Source organism: Natrix helvetica (genome assembly GCF_964273705.1).
Source record: "Natrix helvetica genome assembly, chromosome: 5".
Classification (NCBI taxonomy): domain Eukaryota; kingdom Metazoa; phylum Chordata; class Lepidosauria; order Squamata; family Natricidae; genus Natrix; species Natrix helvetica.
Window position 1 is genome coordinate 75,304,688 of NC_138551.1, and position 26,198 is coordinate 75,330,885.

At 39.6% G+C, this 26,198-nt stretch overlaps 1 protein-coding gene across 3 annotated transcripts in view; it reads right to left on the reverse strand.

The window, feature by feature from the left end:
- DNTT (DNA nucleotidylexotransferase) overlaps positions 1–26,198 on the reverse strand; it is a 297,641-nt gene that overhangs the window by 154,097 nt on the left and 117,346 nt on the right. For all 3 annotated transcript variants that reach the window (XM_081954006.1, XM_081954005.1, XM_081954004.1), the window contains 2 exons: positions 4,858–5,028; positions 2,564–2,635 (listed from right to left, as the gene is read on the reverse strand). In XM_081954006.1, the coding sequence (XP_081810132.1) occupies positions 2,564–2,635; positions 4,858–5,028 (243 nt within the window). The remainder of the gene's footprint in view (positions 1–2,563; positions 2,636–4,857; positions 5,029–26,198) is intronic.

The following is a 26,198-nucleotide window of genomic DNA, read 5'->3' on the forward strand; positions in this document are numbered from 1 at the left end:
AGTTTCATTGCAAGTAATTGAATTCATTGAATTTTAGAACTGGCTGGAAAGGCCTATTTAAATCTTCCTTTGTGCTGAATCTCCAAGCTTTGAATATGGGTCATGCTAATTTATCCTGCATTTCCAAGAAGATTATTTATTAATGCAAAAACAATAAAGAAAAGAAAAGCATGATTCTGGGATATGTATGGCTTGTCATTTTAGATACAGCAAGTGAAATTATCTATTCTTTCTGAAAAGCATGGTGCTTGTGAGGAAGAGCTATTACATTTTGTAATCTCATTTGTCAAAAATTACTTAAATTCTTATGAATTAATTCTCTAGCATTCTGTTAATAGGATCATGACAATTCACAGAATTGTTATTAGCTCTTGCACAATGGTCAGAATAAGGTTTATAAAGCATGAGTTATCCGTGGCAGAAAAGGAAACAAAATTAAACTTTTCCATCACTCAGAAAAATTATGTGCTTTTTAAAACACTCTCAGTAAAGTTGGATTTCTTCATGGCCATCTTCCTGTAGTAAATCACTTTATGTGCAATTAAAACTCAACCTAAACAAATTTACTTGGAAATCAGGCTTAAATGAGCCAACTAAATGGACTTAAAATTAAGGCTAAATCCTGATGATTTATATGCTTCTGTTAGCACAATTAGCAACAGATAAATGAAATGGTTAATTAATTAATTACTACACTTGTATCTTGTCTCATTCAATAGATGTTGGGCAGTTGAAAAATTATTCATTAAATGTGTGGATTGCTGTTCATTTAGAACAAAGAACACCGTGGATTACAAATGCACTCATTCAAAGAAGTAGGCTTTCAGAGCAGATTCTGAGGTTTATATTTGACATCTGGATCAAAGCTTCTCCAGTGTCCAGGTGCTCAAATCCATGCTATGGACAAATATTTATTGTAAGCTTTGTATCTCATCTTTCGTCTAGAAACTGGAATTTACCTGTGTAGGGTCTTCAGTCATTTTATGAATACAACAACAATCCTGTTGTTCGGAGAAATTGTCAGGGTTCCAAATAGCATCCAGAAATAAATCCGAGTCCAAGGCAACGTATTGCTCAAAGTAACAAATTTATTAAGAGAGCCATGTTGGCACATCTGGGAAAACCCGAATCTGGAAGCTTCCCGGTTTTCACCACCTAGTTGAAAGTTCAAGATCTTGCCCCACACCCACAATTCCATCACATGATCCAATCTCCCACTGGCATGCTGGCAGTTCCACCCATCCAGGTCCGGTCAGGTGCAAGGGCAAAGGATGACTAGAAAGAATTTTGTTTTGGCTACACAATAGGTAATTCTGTACAATCCCCCCTCCCATTTTCCCACAATAGAAAAAGGCATAGTAGAATAATAGAAAGTGTGGCAGGCCAAAGATCCAAAAGAAAGCTTCAGGCCTGACCGGAATAATGAGCCATCTAAAAATCACTCAGTATATCCCACATAGGGGTGAGGGGGTTAAATTTGAATGCTAGATTTCCATTCACTGGCACCACACATACTTTTCATATACCTAAGATTGGAAAAGTAAAGTATCAAAGTCATTTGTCATTAACTAATTACATTTCTGAAGGATGTCCAGCAGAATTTTCAGATGTCCAATATTCATTACAGGTGACTTGACTTACAACAATTTCCTTAGTGACCATTTGAAGTTACAATGTCACTGAAAAAAGTGACTTATGACCATTTTTCACACTTACAACCATTGCAGCATCCTCATGTCCACGTAATCAAAATTCAGACCTCAGCAACTGACTCATATTTATGACAAATGCAGTGTCCCAAGATCATGTGATCCCCTTTGGCAACCTTCTGTTGGGCAATGTGGAATCTAGATTCATTTAACAAGCATCTTAACAACTGAGTGATTCACTGAACAATTGTGGCAAGAAAGGTCATAAAATGGGGTAAAACTCATTGAATAAATGTCTCACTTAGCGACAGAAATTTTGGGCTCTGTTGTGGTCATAAGTTGAGGACTACCTGTACACTGTATTGTAATAATGTGTTGGGATGACATATCCCAAAGGTGCTTTTTTCAAGAGGCAACTGGATTTTTTCTGGTTTTTCTTTGAAGACATTTCACTTCTCATCCAAGAAGCTTCTTCAGCTCTTCTTCAGAGCTGAAGACGCTTCTCGGATGAGAAGCGAAACCTCTTCAAAGAAAAACCAGAAAAAATCCAGTTGCCTCTTGCAAAAACCACTTTTGGGACAACCATGACCTGGATGACTGAGAATAGACATTCGGTATAGGGTCACTTGTTTGAGCATGGGGTTGGAATAGATGGCCTTCAAGGTACCTTCAACTCTATTATTCTATTCTGTTCTATGCTTTCAGAATTCAAAACCAATTAGTTTACTTGAAGAGCACCCAATTTGGGAAGGGGATGGCAAATTTCTTTGCCACTGTATTTTCTTCTCAACCAAACCAGGGTTAGATTTCCTTTTTCCTTGTAATCCTGTCTGCAGACTCAGAGGAAGAAACACAGAGAAAATGTATATACACCCCTTGGCAACTGTCAAAATGAAAAGCAAAATCCAACTTACTTTAATTGATCTGTAGTTTTCATCGTTTAGCACTGCTTTCACTTTAGAACTCTCCCCTTCTTCTAATATATCCTGAATGCATAGGAGAGACATATTTGTGCAGGTTTATACACATTTCTGTGGTATTTATGTTGCAATCTAATTACTTCTAATAGCCTCTCAGTGCTTTAGCAGTCCTGTTTTAAAATTCAGGCTGAACCCTTACACATACTTAGTGTTGTTGGTTTTGTTGGAAGATAAGCATGCGAGGCATTTTTTAAAATGCTGCTGAGCTTTATACTGTTGCACAATAAACCAAAAGGAGAATCTAAATAGCGATTCTAGGCAGCATTTAATTATAGTGTCCTCCTCCTCTTCCTTAACATCCATCCACATTGCAAAGAGGAAAATACGTTTGTTGCTAAAAGTGATCAGGGGAAGGGGCTGTTTTGTAATTACGTATCTTTAATTTTAATGCTTTGGTACAAAAGCGATTCCTAGAGACTCTCAACAAAAATTAACACAATGAAATGATATTGTTTCGAAAAGAGAATGGGAGGGATTTCTAATGTTTCTTGCTAAGTGGTGGGAGGGATGTTATTGCCTTGAGACAAAGGTTTTCTCCCTTGTACCCAGAGAGAGCTGAACTACATGCAATGTTTGAGGTGCAACATGTTAAATATCTTCTTTCTTATGTCAGGGATCAGATCTAGATCAGAATCCCAGCATTATATCCCAGGGGAGACAGGATAGCAATGTTCCAATATTAGAGGGGCTACCACAGGGAGGAAGGGGTCAAGCTATTTTCCAAGGCACTTGAAGGCCAGACAAGGAATAATGGATGGAAACTGAACAAGGAGAGATTCAACCTAGAAATGAGGAATTTTCTGACAGTGAGAACAATCAACCAATGGAACAGAAATTGCCTTTAGAGGTTGTGGGAACTTCATCACTGGAAACTTTCAAGAAGAGATTGGATGCCATCTGTCAGAAATGGTGAAGGGTCGAAAGAAAAAAGAGTAATGGAGAGGAAGCAAGGGAGGGGAAATGAGAGTAGGAGAGAGGGCAAGAAGGAGAAGAAGAAATGAGGAGTGGGGGAGAGGGAGGGGAGGAAGAAAAGAAGAACGAGAGGAGAAAAGAAGACTTAGAACTGAGGAGAAATTTCCTGACAGTGAGAACAATTAATCAGTGGAACAGCTTGCCTCCAGAAGTTGTGAATGCCCCAACACTGGAAGTCTTTAAGAAGATGTTGGATAGCTGTTTGTCTGAAACAGTATAGGGTTTCCTGCCTAGGCAGGGGGTTGGACTAGAAGACCTCCAAGGTCCCTTCCAACTCTACTATTGTATTGTATTGTATTGTATTGTATTGTATTGTATTGTATTGTATTGTATTGTATTGTATTGTATTGTATTGTATTGTATTGTATTGTATTGTATTGTATTGTATTGTAAGGAGGTAGAGAAGGGAGGTCGGGAAGAAAGAAGGAATAAGGTTATTGCAAAATAAGATGGAGATGCTTGGCGACAAGAAAGCAAACCCAGTTGTGTTTATTATATTTTTAAGCTGATTGTGATAAATGCTAGATGTCAATAGATAAAGGTTAATAGTATTTACGAGAATGTATATTTGTGAATGCATCTAGAAAGGAAAAAATAAAACTTTTAACAGAAAAAAAAGAAATTGTGTAGGGTCTCCTGCTTGGATGGGGGGTTGGGCTAGATGACCTACAAGGTCCCTTACAACTCTGTTAATCTGTATCTGTACATTTGCATGTGGTATATCTTATTGTTCCCGCCACACAGTTTTATACAAGATGAATACAGATAGCCCTTGACTATGTCCTCAATTGGGACCAGATTTAAGGTTGGTAAGCAAAATGGTTGTGAAATGAGTTGCAACTGGTTTTATGACCGTTTGGGTCCATGTTTGTTTTAAGCCAATCACTGCAGTTGTTGAGTGAGTCACATGGTTGTTAAGCAAATCCAGCTTCCTCTACTGACTGTGCTTATCGGAAGCCGGCTGGAAAGGTCACACATGGCAATCACATGACCCTGGGATGTTGTAACCATTATAAATACATTCCTTTTGCCAAGCACCCTAATTTGCACCATGCGGTCATAGTGCAAAAACCAGCCATAAGTCATTTTTTTTCAGTGCCATTGTAATTCTAAACAGCCGCTAATGAATTATTATAAGTCAAGGATTATCTGTATTGAGAGGAGAAAGACCAACATGGGCACAAAGGAATCCTGGATAGGTGTTTCTGAGTGGGAATGCTTTCAAAAAGCATTATGGGGCATCTCACATGACATACCTCAATTACTTCTTTGACTTGTTTTCCCATCCAGGGCAGCCCTTCAATGTTATTCACTCGAACTACAGTGAATGGAAGATACTTCAGCACAGAAGCTGCTCTTCCAAATGCAAGGCAAAATTCTTTATTTTCATTGAATTCATAGTTTTCAACCAGGATTTCAAACGCATCCTTGAAGCAGGAAAGATAGGAAACAGGGCAAAGGGTTATTAACAATTTAGAGCAGGCAGAAAGTTTCAAACTTGTAAGTGGATGAGCATATGTCTTTATATTGTGATAAATGTGAAACACAATTGCTAACCCACTAAATATTTTGCTCGTGGCTATCTTTAACACCATGTCCTGCAATGTACCATTACATGTTCTTTTCGCTTCCACTAGCCAGAGAATGTGGAACAATAGATTCTGAATAAATTTCCAGAGCCAAAAGTAGAATAATTGCTACCTTGTTGAAGACTTGACCTCAATCTTCTCTTTCAAATATAGCTTTTCATGAAAATGTCTTAGTTTGAAGCAATCAAAGATAATAATTTAAAGCAGATTCAGATTCCATAATTGGAAGTAAACCCTGCTGAAATAAAAGAGTTGATGGAGAGTGTCCATGGATAGGTCAAAATTCGCAAGATGGATGATGGACATTGCAGTCCAAGCCCCACCTCTTTTAAATATGCATACACTATGACCACATGTACCAAAGCGGCAAAGCTTGGATCATGATGCCACATCTATCATCTGTCAGATTTTGACCTGTGGTGTTCAGAGTAGAGGATACCAATTTCAGGAAGGTGGGTACCAATTTCAGGAAGAAATTGGAGATACCAGAAGCCAGGAGAAACCCTGAAGACATCTCCGCATTAATATAGCTTCTGCCATTTGAATATTTCAAATCTCACCATTTGTTCTGGATTTGTTGGATCTAACTTCCTTTCTCTCCTCCTCTCTGGGAATCTTGTGAGATTTTACTAATAATTTCTGATAAATGTAATAAGGACGCAAAGGAGGAGGAGGAGGAGGAGGAGGAGGAGGAGGAGGAGGAGGAGGAGGAGGAGGAGGAGGAGGAGGAGGAGGAGGAGGAGGAGATGATGATGATGATAATAATAATAATGCAAAATGAAGAAAAACAAATTTAAATATGGCATGGATTGATTACAAGAAGGCATTTGACTCATTACTCCACAGCTGGATTAACACCTGTCTAGAAAACTTTGGAATCAGCAAAAATATCTGTACATTTTTGAAAGCAAATATGTTCTAACAACAAATGGGGAGAACATTGGTGAAATCAACATCAGATGAGGAATCTTCCAAGGGGATTCACTTTCACCACTACTGTTCGACATTGCATTAATTCCACTGACAATAATCCTACAAAACACAAAACTGGGATACCAAATCTCAAGCCAACATGGCAAGATAAACCATCTAGTATACATGGATGACTTAAAAATGTATGCAAAAAGTCCCACTGAACTTAAATCAATACTCAATATACTTCAACTGTTCAGCAGTGACATCAAAATGAACTTTGGACTTGAAAAATTTGCTATATTATCCATGCAGTGAGGAAAAATGGAAGAAACAGAAGGAATAGAACTGGGAAATGGAAATATAGTGAAAACATTAGCAAAGGATGATGGTTACAAGTACCTAGGCATATTGGAAGCAGATAACATCTTAATGGAAAAGTCAAAGAGTCAACGCAAAAGGAATACATCAGGAGGGTCCGCAAAATATTAAAATCAAAGCTGAATGCTGGAAACATAATTAAAGCCATTAATAAATGGGCAGTTCCAGTGATACGTTACTCAGCTGGAATCATCAACTGAACTTTGGCTGAATTGGAAAACATGGACCGGAAAACACGGAAACTTTTGAATATGTACCACGCTTTACATCCACAAAGTGACATCGACAGTTTGTACCTGCCAAGAAAAATAGAGGACAGAGAGCTATTGCAAATCCATCAAACTGTACAAGAAGAAAAATGAAGTTTGAATGATTATGTGAACCAAAGTACAGGAAAATTACTGCAGGCTGTGAAAACGGAGAACAGCATAAAAACAACAGAAACAAAGGCAGAATATAAGAAAAAACAGCTGGATGACAGATTAAATAGATGGAAAACCAAAGCTTTGCATGGACAGCACTTGAAAAACATTGAAGGAAAATGTGATGACAACTTGATGGGAACCATCAAGAAAGAAACAGAAGGTTTAATTCTGGTTGCTCAAGAACAAGCACTACAAACTAATGCCATGAAAGCGAAGATACAAAAATCCACTGACAACCCACTGCCGACTTTGCAATAACAAAGTCGAAACTGTTCCACATTTAATATGTGAATGCAGTAACATTGCACAAACTGATTACAAAGCTAGACACGACCGAGCTGTTAAATTAATTCACTGGTCATTATGTAAAAAATATGATTTACCTGTATCCAGAAAGTCATGGGAACATAAAGTGGAAAAAGTTATCGAAAATGAGAAGGTGAAGGTGGGACTTTTGAATACAAACAGATCGTCATTTGGAGCACAACCGATATCACGGTTGTAGAGGGCTGAAGTGTACAGTTTATTGATATCGCTGTTCCAGGAGTTGCCAGAGTCAAAGAAAAAGAACTAGAAAAAATAATGAAATATCGCAACCTGGCCAAGGAAACTACACGGCTATGGATGAAGCATGTAACAGTGATACCCATTGTCATTGGGGCACTTGGCACCATGTCCAAGAATTTTACACGATACATCAACAAATTGCAGCTTCCTGCAATAGCACCAGCAGAACTGCAAAAAATTCGGAACATCTTATATTTTAAGAAGGTTCTTGGTTGATACCTAGGACGCTGGCAGCAAATCGTATCAACCATTAGCACCATTCAATGGTATTTGTAATGCATTTTTGAATGTTCAGTTGGCTGAGTTTCATGTTTAATGAATAAAGTAAATAACAACAACAACAACAACAACAACAATAATAATAATAATAATAATAATAACAACAACAACAACAACAACAACCCCTCCGAGGAGCTTTACCTTGTCGTGGTGGAGGGGCTTGCATGCTCTAGTGATCCTAAAGGCTATGCTGAACAGGTGCAACCATATCAGACAGGTCTTAGGTGAAGAGCCAGACAAAATTTGCTCCACAACCCATTCAAACATGGTGAATATGAGAAAAATGAAATTTATGCTGGCTGAACTGTCGCCCGGATTAACGGGCGAACCGTCATTCCATTGGATGCTATGGCTCCTGGGCATTCTGCGCAAAATGAGCTACAGGACTCAGCTCCCTCTGCTAGGCAACCAGGGCATGGAGCTGACAAGCTACTGGAAGAAAAAGCAAAAAAGCGAAAAATCTGGACTAGGGAAGAAAACATCTCTATTATGGAAGCTTACTATCAGTCTGAGCCAGAAAAATGTGGATTTCAAAAACGAATGTATCAGATTTGGAAGGTGAACCACATGGACTGTGATATCAGTGAACAAAGGCTAATGGATCAAAGACATGTAATTCTGAGCCACAAATTTTTCACTACAGCAGAATTAACAGGAATCGAAGAAAAAGCAATTAATGGTCTGAGTATACCAACAAAGAAGAATAACATCAAGAATGATTTGCAGACTCAAAAGCAAACTGAGGAAGAAAGGGAGGAAGAGGCTGCTGAAATGGATGAAGATAAAGAACAAGGAAGCACTGAAGAGCAAGCACCAACAGATAGTGCTCAATTAGCTGAGAAAATAAAGCATCAAATGGAAGATGCTGAAAGAACACGTTTGCCAAAGCTGAACCAAGTGAACCGGAAAGAATTGAGAAATGTACTAAAAAAGGTCAATGAGGCTGTGCAAAGCATTCAAACCATTACATTAGCTGAAACAAACCAGCTGATGTATGCAGCAGCCTTCATAACCACCAAAGAATTGGGCTTGAAAATACAAAGGAACCAAAGAGTCAAGAAAGGAAAGCCTAAGTGGAAAATTCGGTTGGGACTGAAGATCAAAAAATTTCGTGGAGACTTGAGCAACTTGAAGAACTTAAGGTAAGGTCAGCTAAAGAACAAGCAGGTCAAAAGCAGCCTGGAAGAAAGATACGATTTGGAGAATAAGGAGATTATGGTAGTAATTGAAGAGCTGAAGCAGAGGGTTTGTTTTTTTGTTTTGTTTGCTTTATTGGATTTATATGCTGCCCTTCTCCCAAAGGACTCAGGGCGGCGTACAATATTAAAAAACACATATCCCGAAAGTTAAAAAGAAATTAGATACATATCCAAAAAACAAACCCAATTAATAGGACAATAACATTTTTAAAATGAGATAAAAATGAGATAAGCAATGTTGCCATTGTTGAAAAGATTAAACGGTATGAAAATCAAGTAACTCAGTTCAAGGAAAACTCACAGTTCAGAGCAAATCAGCACCAGTTTTATAAGAGCTTAGAAAGTGGAGATGGAGTAACAACAAATGAAAAGCCTGATAAAGAGAAAGCTCTGAAATTCTGGAAGAATTTGTGCGAAAACAACAAGAAGCACAACAGCAATACTACATGGATCAAGCAGGTTGAGGATTCTATTAAAGTGCATAAAATGGAAGATATGAAAATAACAAAAGAAATGGTGCAAAGGCAGTCAAGAAAAGTGAAGAATTGGAGTGCACCTGGACCAGATGAGCTACATGGTTTCTGGCTAAAGGCACTTACAAGTATGCAGGAAAGATTGGCAGCCCAAATGAACCAGATCTTAAAAACAGCTGACAATGATGAATGGATGACAACTGGAAGGACATTTTTGATCCAAAAAGATAAAGAAAAAGGAAAGGACCCTGGAAACTATAGGCCAATCACCTGTTTACTAACAACATACAAGCTCCTTACTAGTATCATTGCAAACCAAATTTACGGATACTTGGAAAGAAATGACTTGCTTCCTGTAGAACAGAAAGGATGCTGCATAAATTCAAGAGGAACAAAGGACCAACTGCTGATTGACAAGCTAATCCTAAAGAATTCAAAGAAAAGACGAACCAAGCTGTTCGTGGCTTGGATAGACTATAAGAAAGCGTTTGATTCAGTTTCCCACAGCTGGATCAAGAAATGCCTGAAAATCTTTGGCATTAGCAGCAACATACAAACATTCATGGAAACTTCAATGAACCTCTGGAAAATCAAGCTTATGGCTAATGGAGAAGAACTGGGTGAAGTTGAAATTAAATGAGACATTTTCCAGGGTGATTCCCTTTCACCCCTACTTTTTATGCTCTCAATGCTTCTACTGACAATCATTTTGAAGAAGATGAACTGTGGATACGAACTTGCAAAGAAAGGACTGAAAATGTCACACTTGGTGTACATGAATGATTTGAAGCTGTTTGGTAAAACAAAAACTGAACTGAATTTATTAATTGAAAGCACAAAAGAATTTAGCCAAGACATTGGTATGCAGTTTGGAATTGACAAATGTGCAACAATGGCAACCAAGAGAAGCAAGGTCCTAGAAGATGATGGAATACAACTTGAGAATGAAGAAGTGATAAAGGCAGTAAAACCAGAAGATGGCTACAAGTACTTGGGGATTTTAGAGGCCTCTGATGTAATGCATAATAAAGTCAAGGAATTAACCTCAGCCAAGTACATTCGACGAATTCGCAAGATATTAAAGTCCAAACTGAGTGGAGGAAACATCATAAAAGCCATAAATACTTGGGCTATACCTGTAATTCGATACTCTGCAGGAATAATTGTCTGGACCCAGATGGAGTTGGACAATCTGGACAGAAAAACAAGAAAGCTTATGACAATGAATCATGCTTTGCACCCTAAAAGTGATGTTGACCGATTGTATCTACCAAGAGCAGAGGGTGGTCAAAGACTCCTACAAGTAAACCACACTGTGGAAGAAGAAAGACACAGCTTGAATGATTACATCCAGAAAAGTGAAGAACCAATGATTAAGGAAGTAAATAAAGGATGCCTTTTGAAGACAACTAAGTTAAAAGCTGAATATAAGAAAGAAATAATTGAGAAACGAGCTGAAAATTGTAAAAGCAAAGCTATGCATGGCCAATACTTGAAAAGTATTGAAGGCAAAGCTGACCAAAAACTAACTTGGAACTGGTTAAGATCAGGAGTACTGAAAAAAGAAACAGAAGGCTTTATTTTGGCAGCTCAAGAACAAGCCTTAGCCACAAACTGCATGAAGGCAAAAATTTAACATGTTACCACCACCAGCAAATGTCGCCTCTGTAATGAGAAAGATGAGACAGTCGACCACTTGATCAATGGGTGCAGCAAAATTTCACAAACTGACTACCTACAATGCCATGACTGCATTGCTAAGATTATTCACTGGAAATTATGCCAAAAATTTGGATTTGAGTACAGCAAAAACCACTGGGACCATCAGTTGAGAAGGTTTTAGAGAATGAGAAAGGCAAAATCTTGTGGGACTTCAGAATTCAGACTGACAGGCACTTGGCCTACAACACACCTGACATAACAATAATTGAGAAGAAAAAAGTATGGTTCATTGACATTGCAACACCTGGTGACGCACGAATTGAAGATAAACAGCAAGAAAAAATCACAAAATACCGGGACTTGCAAATTGAGATTGAGCGACTGTGGAAAAAGAAATCATGTGTTGTCCCAATTGTAATTGGAGGCCTTGAAACAATACCTAAAGGGCTACCTCGCTATTTGAAAATTCTAAATTTACCTGACTTGAACATTCTGACTCTACAAACATTCTCACCCTATTTGGAACAACTTATATCCTCCGACGTTACCTTAACAGTTCCTAGGTCCTTGGTTAAGACTCGAGCTGTTAGGCTACCAACCAGCCCCAAAGGCTGTGTATCTCACCAAAGATTAACATAATAATAATAATAATAATAATAATAATAATAATAATAATAATAATAATAATAATAATAATAATAATAATAATAGTAGTAGTAGTAGTAGTAGTAGTAGTAGTAGTAGTAGTAGTAGTAGTAAAATGAGAAGGTGCGAAATTATTGCAAAAGTTACTAAAAAGATTTTGTAAGCACTTCTGTGGTTCACAGCATTGCAGAAAATGGGGATTTATATTATCCTTTCCAGAGGCAGAAGCGAATGGAACCACTTTGAAAGTGTAGTTTGCAGATTAACCACCTAAAGCTTTCAATGATGTTCCCTAAACAACAGCAGTGTTGAGACATCAGAAACAATATCATTTCCTGTCCCTGCTTTCACAGCTTCTCCAATCCGCCACAGGACCCAGCAGAAGGAACTGCATCTCAGCTTCCTCCCTGATTTCTTTGATGGAAATTATTTCTGCCCATCATCTCCAATGTGTCAAAACAAAAACAACAAAAAAATCCCAAAACTCCTTTGTCTGACATCTGATTGAGTAGTTTCCCAATCCAGGGGCAATGTTTGTCATCTCTCATAGACTCAATAAGGAAGTCTGGCTCCTTAATTGTTTCTCTAAAAGTAAGTAGGTATCTTTCCATAACCACATATTTCTTTAATGCTAATTGGATGCTTTATTGCAAATTGAGGCCCATACAAGGATTTTAAGAAGTAAGGTTATTATTACTTTAGACAAATACCGCAAATTGAAACTTGATCATATAAAAAATTCTGAAATCCCCATAGATGCTGAAATCTTCAGGTTTTAGAAACTTACAACATAGTACATGCTCTAACCACACACATACATAAACACACACACACACACACACACACATGTATGTATATATTGTTACTAAAACATTGCTTGGACAAAAATGTGTGTACTAGGAAATGCATGTATAAATATATACTGGGTATATGAATATCAAAGTCATTAAAAGCAGAGCTGAAGATAATTAAGAATGACTGAAATAAGAGTTAAAAACAACACTGAGAGAATCACAGATACTTCAAAGTATCAAAATTGTTTGTTTTTTCACAGTTAAAGCAAGAAAACTCAAAATAGTTTCTCTGCACAAGAAGAAACCTAACAGCCATGGTTCACATTGACAACATAGTGTGTTTTCTCAGTCCAATAAACTTGGTATCTTGGCAAATGAAAGTTAGAAGAGAGGTAGTTGCTAAAATAACATTTACTTCCTGCCTTTTTCTCTATTGAGAAGCCAGTTTGGGTCACTCAGATGCAGGAAATACTCACAAAATGTCAAAAAATATTTGTTGCTTAAAATGCTAAAGTATGAATGGTTTTGTTCTACTGGAGGGCAATGGAGGTTAAGTTTCCCTTTTGTATAAAGCTTTACTTTCGGCATGTCTTGTAAATGAAATGAATAACCAGCTAGTATTAAGGTTGTAGGCTATTATTAATGGCAAAATACAAGAACAATTTTAGGCTCAGTCTAAAACCACAGGACAATTCAAGAACATCTAAGATAAGCAATGACATCTGGAAAATTTAGGTAACATACTAAAATGATCGTGGCTGGAATGCAGCATTAAGCCAGTGAAACTTTGAGATCAGTAATGCAGTGTCCTTGGAGATTAAAGCACTTTGATGCTACTTTGTCCTTGTTCAAATCCTGATGTCAAGCTTGTGTCCATTGATTCTTTTTTAAATGAAAAATCTGACCTGTTTGTCCTACATAAAATCCAGAGGGGCTTCGTTACAAGACTACCAAATTCTATGTAAGTTGACATCTTTGCTTTTTCAAATTTGGAATTTCCTTTTTTTAAAGCACCCTGTTTGTGTTAGATTAATCTATTTCCCATAGTCCATAGACCCAGGGACCAGATCTAGACAACTTGAAATAATCAACATAATCATGAATAAGACCTCTTCAATATTCATTTGATAGACCAATTCCAAGATTGTTTCACCTTTCCTCCTCCTCCACCACTACCACATCCCTTCCTTTTCCTCCAAATGGTAGCTTTTCCAACCACTCAGTGGCATTGAAGATCTTTCTGTCTTTGGGGCTTTCCTGTGGTAAGTGATGAACAAGTTTGGGATTTGAGTACCAGCTGTTCAAATTCAACTTTGCAAACATTAGCATTCTACACTGTAAGACAACATATGTAGTAGAGAACTTTCTTTTCCTTCTCTAAAAAAAAAACCCTTACTTTGCATGTATCCACGCAACATGCTTCCTATGGTTAAACTGATATTCTTAAGAGACTATTTATACTAACATTGGAAGTGTTAAATAGAAATGTCAGACAAGATCCAGAAATAAAAGGCCGAGATTATCAGTTCCTTCCCCTCTCAATTCAATTGCCTTTTTTCTTCTGAATCTCTGATCTTCTGATTTAGTTGCACCTGACTCATTCCATAATAGATCACACTCTAGTTCCTTAGCAGTAGGCAGACTGAAATAATTCACCATTTCCTACCACCATGTTATTTCCTAAATAAAGCATATTTTTATTTATATAATAATCCTTTCTCATTCAAGTTATAGTCCTAATGTTAGTGTTAGTCTCTCTTCAAATTCTTTCCATGAAGCAAAGCTAATGACTACCCAACATCAAGTGCTTTTTTTCCCCCTTGGCCTATGATTGGCCAGCTGGAAAGAGTGTCAGACAAAATTCAGTGGGAGGATAGTAAAACAGGGATTAGGGTTACAAAACTGCTGCAATTGGTTTGAGGGACAGGACAGCAGGGAGGTGGTCATACATGTCTCAATTATTTTAATCAAGTTGCTCTAGAAATGCCTGGATCTCACTTTAAACTAATAGTGCATTTCCCAAATGGTTTTGCATATTTTATGTGGTAAAATAAGATATCTATAAGGAGCATATTATAGAACCAACATAATATAAAATATATATTTTCCTCCCAATAATTATCAATTTTCCCAATTTGATACCTGTCTCCCCTTTCATCATAGAAAAATACAGCTGATATTTTATTCAGAGACTATATTCTCTTTTGGGGTGCCTCATTTTCCCCCCTCTGCTTCTTGGTTTTCCAATCAACTTCAAACAAAGCTTGTTTTATTTCACTTAGACACAGATTTATATCTAACTTGTCTGTATCAGAAGTGGTATTCAGCCAATTCTGTCAGGTTCTGGAGAACCAGTAGTAGAAATTTTGAGTAGTTCGGAGCACCGGCAAATAGGCTGGTCCCACCCCTGCTGCCTCCCAGCTGATCTTCTTTTGTTGCCCTGAACAGGAGAAGGGAGCTGGAAAGCAGGTTAGTGGGGTGGGGAGGGAATGGGGATTTTGTAGTAACCTTCCCCTGCCATGCCCACAAAGCCATGCCATAAAGCCATGCCATGCCCATAGAACCGATAGTAAAAAAAAGTTTGAATCCCACCACTGGTCTGTATGGGACCATTCTGAATTTTGGGCATTTGTAAGATAACCTTTCAAGAATGCAATATTGGAGATTTGGTTGAGTTGGGTTGAATGCAGAGGTGGGTTTCAGCCGGTCCTGTCTGGAACACACGTACCGGTTGAAAGAATCTAGCATGCCTTCCCATACAGAGGCTTCCGGGGGCCCTGTACAAGAACAGTCCCTCCCTTGCCCCCCCCCCGCTCGCCAGCCAGCAGAAGCCTTCTGGAAGGTTTTGGCAGACGGAGGGAGGGTGGGGAATTGCAGAGGGAGGAAATTGCATGGATTCCCCACCCCCTTCATTGAAAACTAGGCAGCTGTCAGAGGAGAGAGCAGCGCACACCCATGGGCTTGTCCAACGAATCCTGTTCCTTCTGCTGTTTGTACATGCCGTGCGGGTCACGCTCCCTTGTCTTTCACAGCCGCCTCGTTTCCAATTGGGGGGGGAGAAATCCATCTTTTCCATCCCACTCCATGGATCCCCGCCCCAATTGGAAACAAGGCGTCTGTGAAAGACAAGGCAGCGTGCCCTGTGCAGCATGTACAAACAGAAAAATAAGGAAAAGGATAGGAGTTCCATGTGAAGCTCTTCAAACAGCCGAACTCCCCTCCTGTTCCTTCTTTTGCTGTTTGTACCCACCATGCGGGTCACACTCCCTTGTCTTCATTTCCAATTGGGGCGGGGATTCATGGAGAGGGACGGAAGAGATGGTGGACGGAGCTTTACTGTCCCGTGGCGAAGATTCCATCCCTCATCCCGGATCCTTTGTAACGGTGAGAACTTGTTCTCACTCGGCCGGGCTTTTGCAGAAGCTTCCCTCTCCGGGCCTGTAATTGTGCAGGGTATACGCCTGCCTATCTTTTCCATGGCATGGGGCCGTGGCCGGAAGACGAGGAACGTGAGGGGGCCATTGGGGCCTCGTCCTTCTGAAGAGGACCTATCCCCGATGAGGGCAGATGTCGTGGCATCGGTCTTGGGATGTTCTGCAGAGTCCCCCAGGGAAAAATGCCACTGCCAGGTACTTTTTAACCATATATTTTGGTCCGATGACTGCAGAATGATGCAAAAAACCATAAATACAGGCCAGTTGTTGAGTGTTTCAAATGTGATTGGAATACTCAACAAGTTGACCACAGTGTGTGTGTGCCTGTGTGTCTGTGTGTGAGTGACAGAGACAGACAGACAAACAGACAGACAAAGACAGACAGAGAGAGAGAGGCACAGAGAGAGAGAGGGAGAGACAGACAGAGAGAGACAGAGAGAGACAGACAGACAGACAGGCACACAGAGAGAGAGGGAGGGAGGGAGGAGATACAGAGAGAGAGAGAAACAGAGAGACAGAGAGACAGAGAGAATAACAGAGAGAGACACAGAGGGAGGGATGGAGGGAGGGAGGGAGGGAGGGAGTGACATAGAGGGAGGGAGGGAGGGAGGAATACAAAGAGCCACACGGGGGGAGAGAGAGAGCGACAGGTAGAAAGACAGACAGACAGAGAGGGACAGAGACAGAGAGAGACAGAAAGAGAAAGAGAGAAAGTTGGCTACGCTCATCCAGTCACATGACCACTGAGCCACTCCCACAAAACAGGCCACACCTACCGAATAGGTTCTAAAAAATTTTGAAACCCACCACTTAGTGTAGCTTTATAATAAAATAGAATCAAGATTGATATTCGTCTTGTGGGATAAACTAGATAGGAATCACAACAGAATCACAATGCCTTTTTTCCAAGGTCTTTCCCACATGCCATTACATGGTCACCTTTGCTTCACATTGTTTTTTGAGCACTGTGACCTTATCAGTTGCTGTTATGGCTACACATTCATTTTCTACCAGTTCTGTCAACTTCCCATTTGCATGTGGGGGTGGGGAGGCATGCATGGGGGTTAGGGCGCATGTGCAGGGGCCGTGAGTGCATTGCATTTTGGGGGTTTGGGCACTCGATCCAGAAAAGGTTAGCCATCACTAGACTATATGATATGTAACAGCTTAGCAAAAGTTCAGAGTTGAAGGATAAGTTTCTGTGTGGATGGGTGTATTTAAGATAAGATTTAAGCACAATCTGTTCCTGTGTACACATGGAAAAGGAATCAATATGAATCTTAAGCATGATGGAGTTGTTATTTATGGTGACAGTTTGAGAGAATTAGTGAAGGATAACAGAATAATGGGAAATGATGAATGTGAAACAGACCGGGGTTTTTTTGCTGGTCTTGAAAAGAATGGATATAGAAAAAAGAAAAGAAAAGTTGAAGCAGAATGACCGCAGGAAGACAAAGTATGAGTCCTAAGAGAAAAAGAATATTAATCTCCCAGCAGAATGAAAAAAAAAGTAGACATAAGGAAAAAAGATGCGGAAATTGTTTGGAAGAGAATGAAAAGAATTATGTGCCAAAAAAGTATATGGAATTATGCTAAGAAATATTTAAAAGATTTTTCATGGAATGATAAAATAAAAGTGGCTGATGATTTAAAAAATGGTTATAAGTGAACAATTTCTTTTTTAAAAAAAAAAGAACTATTGTATAATGTGTATGCAGAGTAGATGAGGTCAACTTTTTCAATAGGCTTATTATAGCTTATTTCTTTTTATTAACCACACAAATCTTTTTTGATCCTATGAAAGTTCAATTGTTTTTCTTAAAATTTGCTGGGAGGTTATTGGTTCATTATTTTTTTCTGAACGTATTAATATTTTATTAGACCTTTAATTTAGTTTTGAACATTTAAGGGAGCTTAATTTTATCGGTATTTTATCACTGATATTTTATTTCAATTTATTCCTATTTTAATATTTTAATTGTCTCTAAGATTGCACTTATCTTATTTTTTCTGCTAATGCACCTGCTTTGGGGGGATGGGGGTTAATCTTAGTTTCTATTATATTTCACAGTTTCTGTTTTGATGCCGTATTCATTCATTGACATTATTGGTCAATGAACGCAGTTGGTGGATTGGTTGTTGGTTGGTTGGCTATGCACAGAAAGCAAAATATACTTGCAAACAGCTGCAAGAAACAGGTTAAGAATAAAGGTAAAAACAATGCAGGTCAATTTTTATGGGAATGTGTGGGGTTTGGCTCAGTGAATGTGTAATGGGCCAAGGAGGAGCAAACAAGAAAGTCCCAGCATCCTGGAAGAACTGTTCTGGAGATTTATACTTAGAAGAAGGTAGTGATACATTGAACAGCAGAATTAAAATCAATGTAATAAAAGTTAAGAGTTAGGAGAAGTTAAGGGGGGAAATGATAGAAAGGAAATAAAAAACACCATGAACATGTTGAAAAATGACAGGGCTGCCAGCATAGATGGTGTAATTGGAGAGATGTTGAAATATGGATATGAACGCACAAAAATGGAAGGATATTTCAATTCCCACCATGGACGAATGGCTGTAGAAGCTGATGGAGTTGGCAGACATGGCTAAATTGATCGTTTTGATCAAAGAAAAGAATATAAGTACTTCTGTTGCTACATGGAGACCACTTCTGGACTTTGTGCTTGAGGTGGGAAGAAAATGAGACTTTGATTTTGGGTTTTATTGATTTGATTCAGAGGTGGTATTCAGCAGGTTCTGACCAGTTCTGGAGAACCAGTAGCTGAAATTTTGAGTCGTTCGGAGAACCAGTAAATACCACCTCTGACTGGCCCTGCCCCCATCTATTCTCTGCCTCCTCACCTCCAGCTGATCGAGAGGGAATGGAGATTTTGCAGTAACCTTCCCTTGCCATACCCACCAAGCCACGCCCACCAAGCCACACCACACCCACCAAGCCACACCCACAGAACCGGTAGTAAAAAAAATTGAATCCCACCACTGATTCGATTGATTTGTTTCTATAGAATTAGCTAGTTTATATTATTATGGAAAAGTAAAAAGTTGTAGTTAGATGTTAATGCTTTATTTTGTGGCAATAGAGGGAGTCGGAAGTCAACACTTTTTTTTCTTTTCTCCTTCCCCCCTCATTTCTCTTTCCCCTTCTCCCCCTGCCCCTGAAGTGAAGTTAGCCAGAGTGAATGCAAAACAAAAAAAGGAGGCCTATTGGATAGTTAAACGCACTTGATTAAATAATTGGCATAATTCTGACTCAAGGGGTACTCAAGAAGACATGAGCAAAATGTGGGAACTATAGTGTGAGTTTGTCAGGCAGGGGATGGGCAACCAGTTTTTGCTCTTCCTAAAGTGACAATAAAATTGTAGATCTGAAGGGAAGAGAGAGAGCGCATATTTCTTGATTAAGACAATTATGAATTGAATAGGTTTTACTTATGAGGTTGTTTGAGTGAATATGGAATTAAAAGTTGATTGCTGACTGCAATAGAAGCGGTAGACAGACAGACACGTACTCATGCAAATACACACGCACACAGTGACGTGCAGTCAGGTGAGGCAAGTGAGGCACAGCCTCACCACTCTCATCATGAAAAAAAAAAGTAAAAGGAAAAAGCTGAGCTAGTTACTGCCTCACCGTGGATGACTCTGCTTAACTGTTAAAAAAAGCTGGAAAAGGTATGTGTGGGTTGGAGGGAGGGGGAGGAATTCAAACTTCATCCTCCTGGTGCTGTGCAGGGCTTTGGGCAAAGACTGGAGGGAAGGACCCTGGCTCGCTTGTGCTCTCCCTCCCCAAGAGTAGTTTCATTGCAGGCAGAGCCACGTTGTGGGGCCGGTGTGTGTGCTACAGCATGGCTCTTTGCCTGGCTTCCTGCCTCCTCCTGTGGTCTCCTCACTGGTGCTCTCCCTCCCCAAGTGTAGTGACTTCCTCCCCAGGCCCCCATTCATTTCTCTCTCTCACACACACAGCTGGATAAAACTATATAAAAATCTAGTCCAGCTTCACTGATTACAAGTTTGAAAAGGCAACGTGGCTCCGCCTGCAATCAAACTACACTTGGGGAGGGAGAGCACAAGTGAGCACTGAGGAGACCACAGGAGGAGGCAGGAAGCCAGGCAAAGAGCCATGCTGTAGTACACACACTTCCCCCCAGCCTCTTTCTTTTGGAAGGCTCGGCTCTCCTCCGGCTTCTCTGCCTCTCCTCTCACCCCAGCCTGCCAGCAGGAGGTGGTGGGTGGGCTTTATTGTGTTCCAGGCATTTCCCACCCAGACAGCAGGCTGCATTTGCAATGGTGGAGGTGTTTGGGAAATGCAGCAGGGGAATGGGGGGGATGGCAGAGGAGCTGCTTTCAAGCCACTGGAAAAGATATCCAATCCAACTTTTGTGTGTGGGGGGGTTTGTTTGAGAGTGAGTGAGAGAGGAAAGGGGTAGGAGAGATAGTCCAATCCAACTTTTGTGTGTGTGTGTGTGTGTGTGTGTGTGTGTGTGTGTGTTTGAGAGAGGGGGAGGAAGGGAGAGAGGGAGGAAGGAGGGGAAGGAGAAGAAAAAGAAAAAGAAAGAAGGAGCAAAGGAGAAAAACAAATGCTGTCGCTTTAAATTGGAACTGAGCATGCCTGGCTGTGGAATTCTGGGAGTTGAAGTCCACAAGTCTAAAAATATTTGAACCCCAGCACTGTGTCAGTGCCTCACCAGTCATAAACCTCACCGCACGTCACTGCACGCACATATAGTATAATTATGAAGATAAGAGAAAGGGATAACAGTACAACAAAGGTGAAAAATAAATATTGAAAAAGATTGAGTGAATATGGAATTAAAAGTTGATTGCTGACTGCAATAGGAGCGGTAGACAGACAGACACGTACTCATGCAAATACACACGCACATATAGTATAATTATGAAGATAAGAGAAAGGGAGAACAGTACTAGAAAGGTGAAAAATAAATATTGAAAAAGAAGTAAAAAAGAAAGAAAGAAAGTATAACAAAGTGACCTTCAGTCTTCAGAACAGCAGTTATTAGTATATATTTTGCTCTTTCTCTAGGGTTACATCAAAGGTTTCATAATCTAGCCTTTCTAATCATCAAATCCATAAATCATCCATTCATTTTTTCTTCTTTTTTCAGCAAACAGTCCCTGAGGTGTTTCCAATTGCTAATAAATGTACTAGTTGAGCTTTCTCTTTGAGTTTATGGTAAAACAAAGAGTCATACAATAGGGTCAACAATGAACAAGTGCTAAGCGAGCAGAGATGGAATACAGAACTGATTGGTAAGGGGAAAAATGTGTTGGGGAGCTTGGTCATACAGAGCGAATGAACGAAAATCAAACTGCAAAACAAATATGCGAAGAAAGAATGAATGTGTTGAGAAGAGGTTGCGGTTGGGTGGAGTTGATGCAGTGACGTGCAGTCAGGTGAGGCAGGTGAGGCACAGCCTCACCACTCTCATCATGAAAAAAAAAAGTAAAAGGAAAAAGCTGAGCTAGTTGCTGCCTCACCGTGGATGACTCTGCTTAACCTCACTGGTGCTCTCCCTCCCCAAGTGTAGTGACTTCCTCCCCAGGCCCCCATTCATTTCTCTCTCACACACACACAGCTGGATAAAACTATATAAAAATCTAGCCCAGCTTCACTGATTACAAGTTTGAAAAGGCAACGTGGCTCCACCTGCAATCAAACTACACTTGGGGAGGGAGAGCACAAGTGAGCACTGAGGAGACCACAGGAGGAGGCAGGAAGCCAGGCAAAGAGCCATGCTGTAGTACACACACTTCCCCCCAGCCTCTTTCTTTTGGAAGGCTCGGCTCTCCTCCGGCTTCTCTGCCTCTCCTCTCACCCCAGCCTGCCAGCAGGAGGTGGTGGGTGGGCTTTATTGTGTTCCAGGCATTTCCCACCCAGACAGCAGGCTGCATTTGCAATGGTGGAGGTGTTTGGGAAAGGCAGCAGGGGAATGGGAGGGGAGAGATGGCAGAGGAGCTGCTTTCAAGCCACTGGAAAAGATATCCAATCCAACTTTTGTGTGGGGGGGGGGGTTGTTTGAGAGTGAGTGAGAGAGGGAAGGGGTAGGAGAGATAGTCCAATCCAACTTCTGTGTGTGTGTGTGTGTGTGTGTGTGTGTGTGTGTGTGTGTGAGAGAGAGAGAGAGAGAGGGGGAGGAAGGGAGAGAGGGAGGAAGGAGGGGAAGGAGAAGAAAAAGAAAAAGAAAGAAGGAGCAAAGGAGAAAAACAAATGCTGTCGCTTTAAATTGGAACTGAGCATGCCTGGCTGTGGAATTCTGGGAGTTGAAGTCCACAAGTCTAAAAATATTTGAAACCCAGCACTGTGTCAGTGCCTCACCAGTCATAAACCTCACCGCACGTCACTGAGTTGATGAGATTCTGAAAAAGAGAGTGGTCAAAAGTTTAGACAAGAAGAATGTATGTATAAAGCAAGGTAGGACTGTGGTGAAATCAAAGATGGTTTACAGTGACTGAAAGTTGTGTTGTTATATAGTGAATGGCAGCAACATCCACAGAGGGCAGAAGGATGCAAAGAGCCTCACCTTTTGCTCCTGAAGATGTTACCTGGTGAGGTAATGAAATGTTTGCAAGCAAATAGCCAAAATCAAGGAGCACTGAAGGTCCCACAGTTTAACCCTGATCTTCTCTTCTACTAAAAATATGGTGGACATGTGTTTTTGTATAAATAAAAACAGTACACATTCATTGTCGTTGCTTTGTGAAAAGCTGGAACTATAAAACGTTCTGACTTCTTTCAATGTGCTAACTTTCTACGGTATTATAGGCCAGCATATTAGATCAAGTAAACTTAAAAAGCATGCAAGAAACTGATCTCTGCAGGTAGGTATTAGCTGAAATGCAATTTATCTGGCCAAACCAGACATCAAGCATGGTTCTCTAGAACCTTTGAAAATGACTGATTTAAAAAGTATCAAAGGTTACTTAGTACATTACCAGCATACCAAAGGAGACCAGAAAGCCAGAGGGACTTTAAAAGAAACATCAATAACTTCCTTACGGAATTAAAGACACACAGAGACAGGCAAGAAAAATCACCCATTCACACTATCTGCATAACCTCTCAAGATAAATTAAATAAATAATAATAATTGGGGAGGGGAGAGCATTATAGTTTTAAATTGAGAGGGAAGCTAAAATGCTAAATATGTCTAATCAAATACTGTTGGCAATCAATTGAAAGATGTCAGCGAGTCTTTCATTTCAAATAGTGATTTCATTACTCAATGTTTTCTCCCACTACCAGGAACTCATTAAGACGTTTTAAATAAAAATTAAGTCAACACTGAATATATATTCCTCCTTCAACAAAACATTGTTGATGAATGCAGAAATAAATTATGCAGTTGCCTTTTTTTTTCTATAAGACACATTTTGGCATGTTTTGATTTATTTACTCACAAATTTTTTTAAAAAATGTCATTATTTCTATCTCTGTTCAACTGAGTTTAATTTGAACTGACTGCACACGCACACACAGGCACACAAACACACACACACACACACAACAAAGAAATAAACACAGCAGTTCAGATTCAACACATGTTGTTGAATCTGAACTAAGGGTCTTCTTTTTAGGACATTTTAGGACTATGCAATATAAAGAGTTATGTGCTTGACTGCTGTACATTACATAGTAAAACAGATATTCCACTACCACCAGGGGTGGGCTGCTGTGGGTTCGCAGGGGTTCAGGAGAACCTCTAGCTAAGATTCTGTGCAATTTGGAGAACCCCCAAATCCCACTCCTGGCTGGCCCTGCCCACCCCACCCTCCTCTCCCAGGAATCCCCACGTGGCCCCTTTTGGTAAGTGCAGGGCACACACTGAGGTTCGGGGAGGGCGGAAAACGGGCCTACCGCCTCCAGAGGGCCTCCAGAACCTGGGGAGGCCATTTTCACCCTCCTGGTGGCTTGAGGAAAGCCTCCAGAATCCGGGAAGGCCATAAAGTCCCCCCCCCCCGCCATGGTCATGAAGCCGACTAGGCCACGCCCACCGAGCAACCAGGCAGAGAACATCTTGCTAAAAATCCAGCCACCCAATCTGTTTCTATGGCTAAGGATAGACTTGACTCCGGGTAGTTGTAATCGTAATCCAATACTTCACTTATACAAGTCAAAGGGCTGCCCATCAATCACCTTGTAATTTAGATTTTTTTTTAAAAAAATCCTATGCTCCACTAATGAAGTTATCACCAAATCTACAAAGAAGGAACACAATATTTTTTATTAAGTTGAATAAAAATAGTCACCTAAAGATATTCATTAATATAATCACAACTATAGCTTTGTCTGAAAGTTTTCCCAAACCCTCGGAATAAAGTGGACTCTAATAGGACAGCAGAAAATAGATGAACTACTTCTCATAGTTTCTCATACTATTTGTGTATCTTTGCTGTACCAACTGATTAACCATCTGCAATCAACCATTTTCTTAAATACATACAAATTTACATACACTTTCCCATAATTCCTTTTCAAAGCATCAAGAGGGGGAGGGATGGGAAGAGATTTGGGCAAGAAATGTAAAATTTACACAAGCTCAGAACTTGAGAGAGAATTTCTACAAGATGGTGTACAGATGGCATTTAGATCCAAAAAGGCTAGCCTGTATGTATCCGAATTTACAATCTAATGTTGGAGATGTGATTGTGTTAATGCCACGTACTACCATATTTGGTGGACTTGTAAAAAAGTTAAAGCATTTTGGATAAAAATATGGTGGGCTATTCAAAATATGTTGAAAAAGAGGATAAAGTTTACACCCCAGTTGTTTTTGTTAGGTATAGTTCCAGACTGTACTGTTATAGAGACTAATCTGATCTTGAACCTAACGACGGCAGCAAGATTGTTGGTGGCGCAATACTGGAAGAAGGAAAAGTTGCCTACTATCCAAGAATGGATGTTAAAAGTACCAAATTTAGCAGAGATGGCCAAAATTTCAGCATATTTGAAAGATCATTCGGATGAGAAGTACAAGCTGGATTGGACAAGATGGATTGACTATATTCAAAACAAATACCAGACTAAAAAATTTCAGTTAGCTTATGAATGAAGGCATAAAGGACATTACAATTTATTCAAAGTTAGTTTAATAAAGGGGGAGTTAAAGCACAAGAATAGTAACATGTTAAAATTAGTTAGCTTACGTTAGCGTATGGTTGTTAAATGTTTATACCCTGTACTTTGCTCTGGGAGGTCGGGGGGGGGGGGGAGGGAGGGCGGGAAGAGGGAAGGGGTGATAATTGTAAAATTTATTTTAAAATTTAATTTAAAAAAAGAGGGGGAGGGAGAAGATAAGATACACCAAAGTTGTCTGGAGATACAGGTAAGTCCTTGACTTACAACCGTTCAATTAGTGATGGTTCAAAGTTACAATGGCACTGAAAAAAATGTCTTATGAATGTTTTCCGCATTCTTGCGACTATTACAGAATTTTACCTTTTATCATTCATTTACCACTTAAGTAACTTTGTTGGTGGGTTGTGCTCTAAACAATCGTTTACTTGCTCAGAACAATCAAATTCCAAGAAACAATAATGTTCCCAGAACTGTATTTTTGCTTACTGTTTTGACATGCCAAATGGTGTATTTCTTTTCCCTAAAGACTTTTCCACAGTACAAAGAATATTGCTTAGAAGATATATACCTTTCAATATTCTGCTACCTGTGAGAAGCCAAATGTAACTTTAAAAAAAGCAAAGTGAAGGTTTCTTGCTTTCTGATTTAAAACTATATTAATAATAATTTATTTGTTTATCGAAGTGACAAAGCCGTTTCTCTTTTTAAAACGCAAATAGAAAAGAAAAAGAATTGCTCTTCTCAGATATAATGAGACATCAGGTACTCACAATATTCAAATATACACTTTCTTATTATCATGAGTAATGGCCTGGAGGACAAAGCATTTGTAATGAACTTCAGGATGGCACCACCCTTTACTCCAGACTTAACTAGTTTCTCCTCTCAAAATTAAATTGTATTTGTCTACAAGAAAAATGTCTTTCTGAGTTTATGGCAGTTCACAATTAATATTGTCATCCAAACCAACTCCTCGTGGGGAACACGGGTGTGGGAGAAAGAATACAATTTTTATTTTACCTCATAAAAATCACACTGCAAATCTAAATTGCACCTTCAGGGGGGAGATGGATAGGCAAGGAAGTTTTTGGTACATTAAGGCAAGAAGAATCGCTTGCCACCATCAAA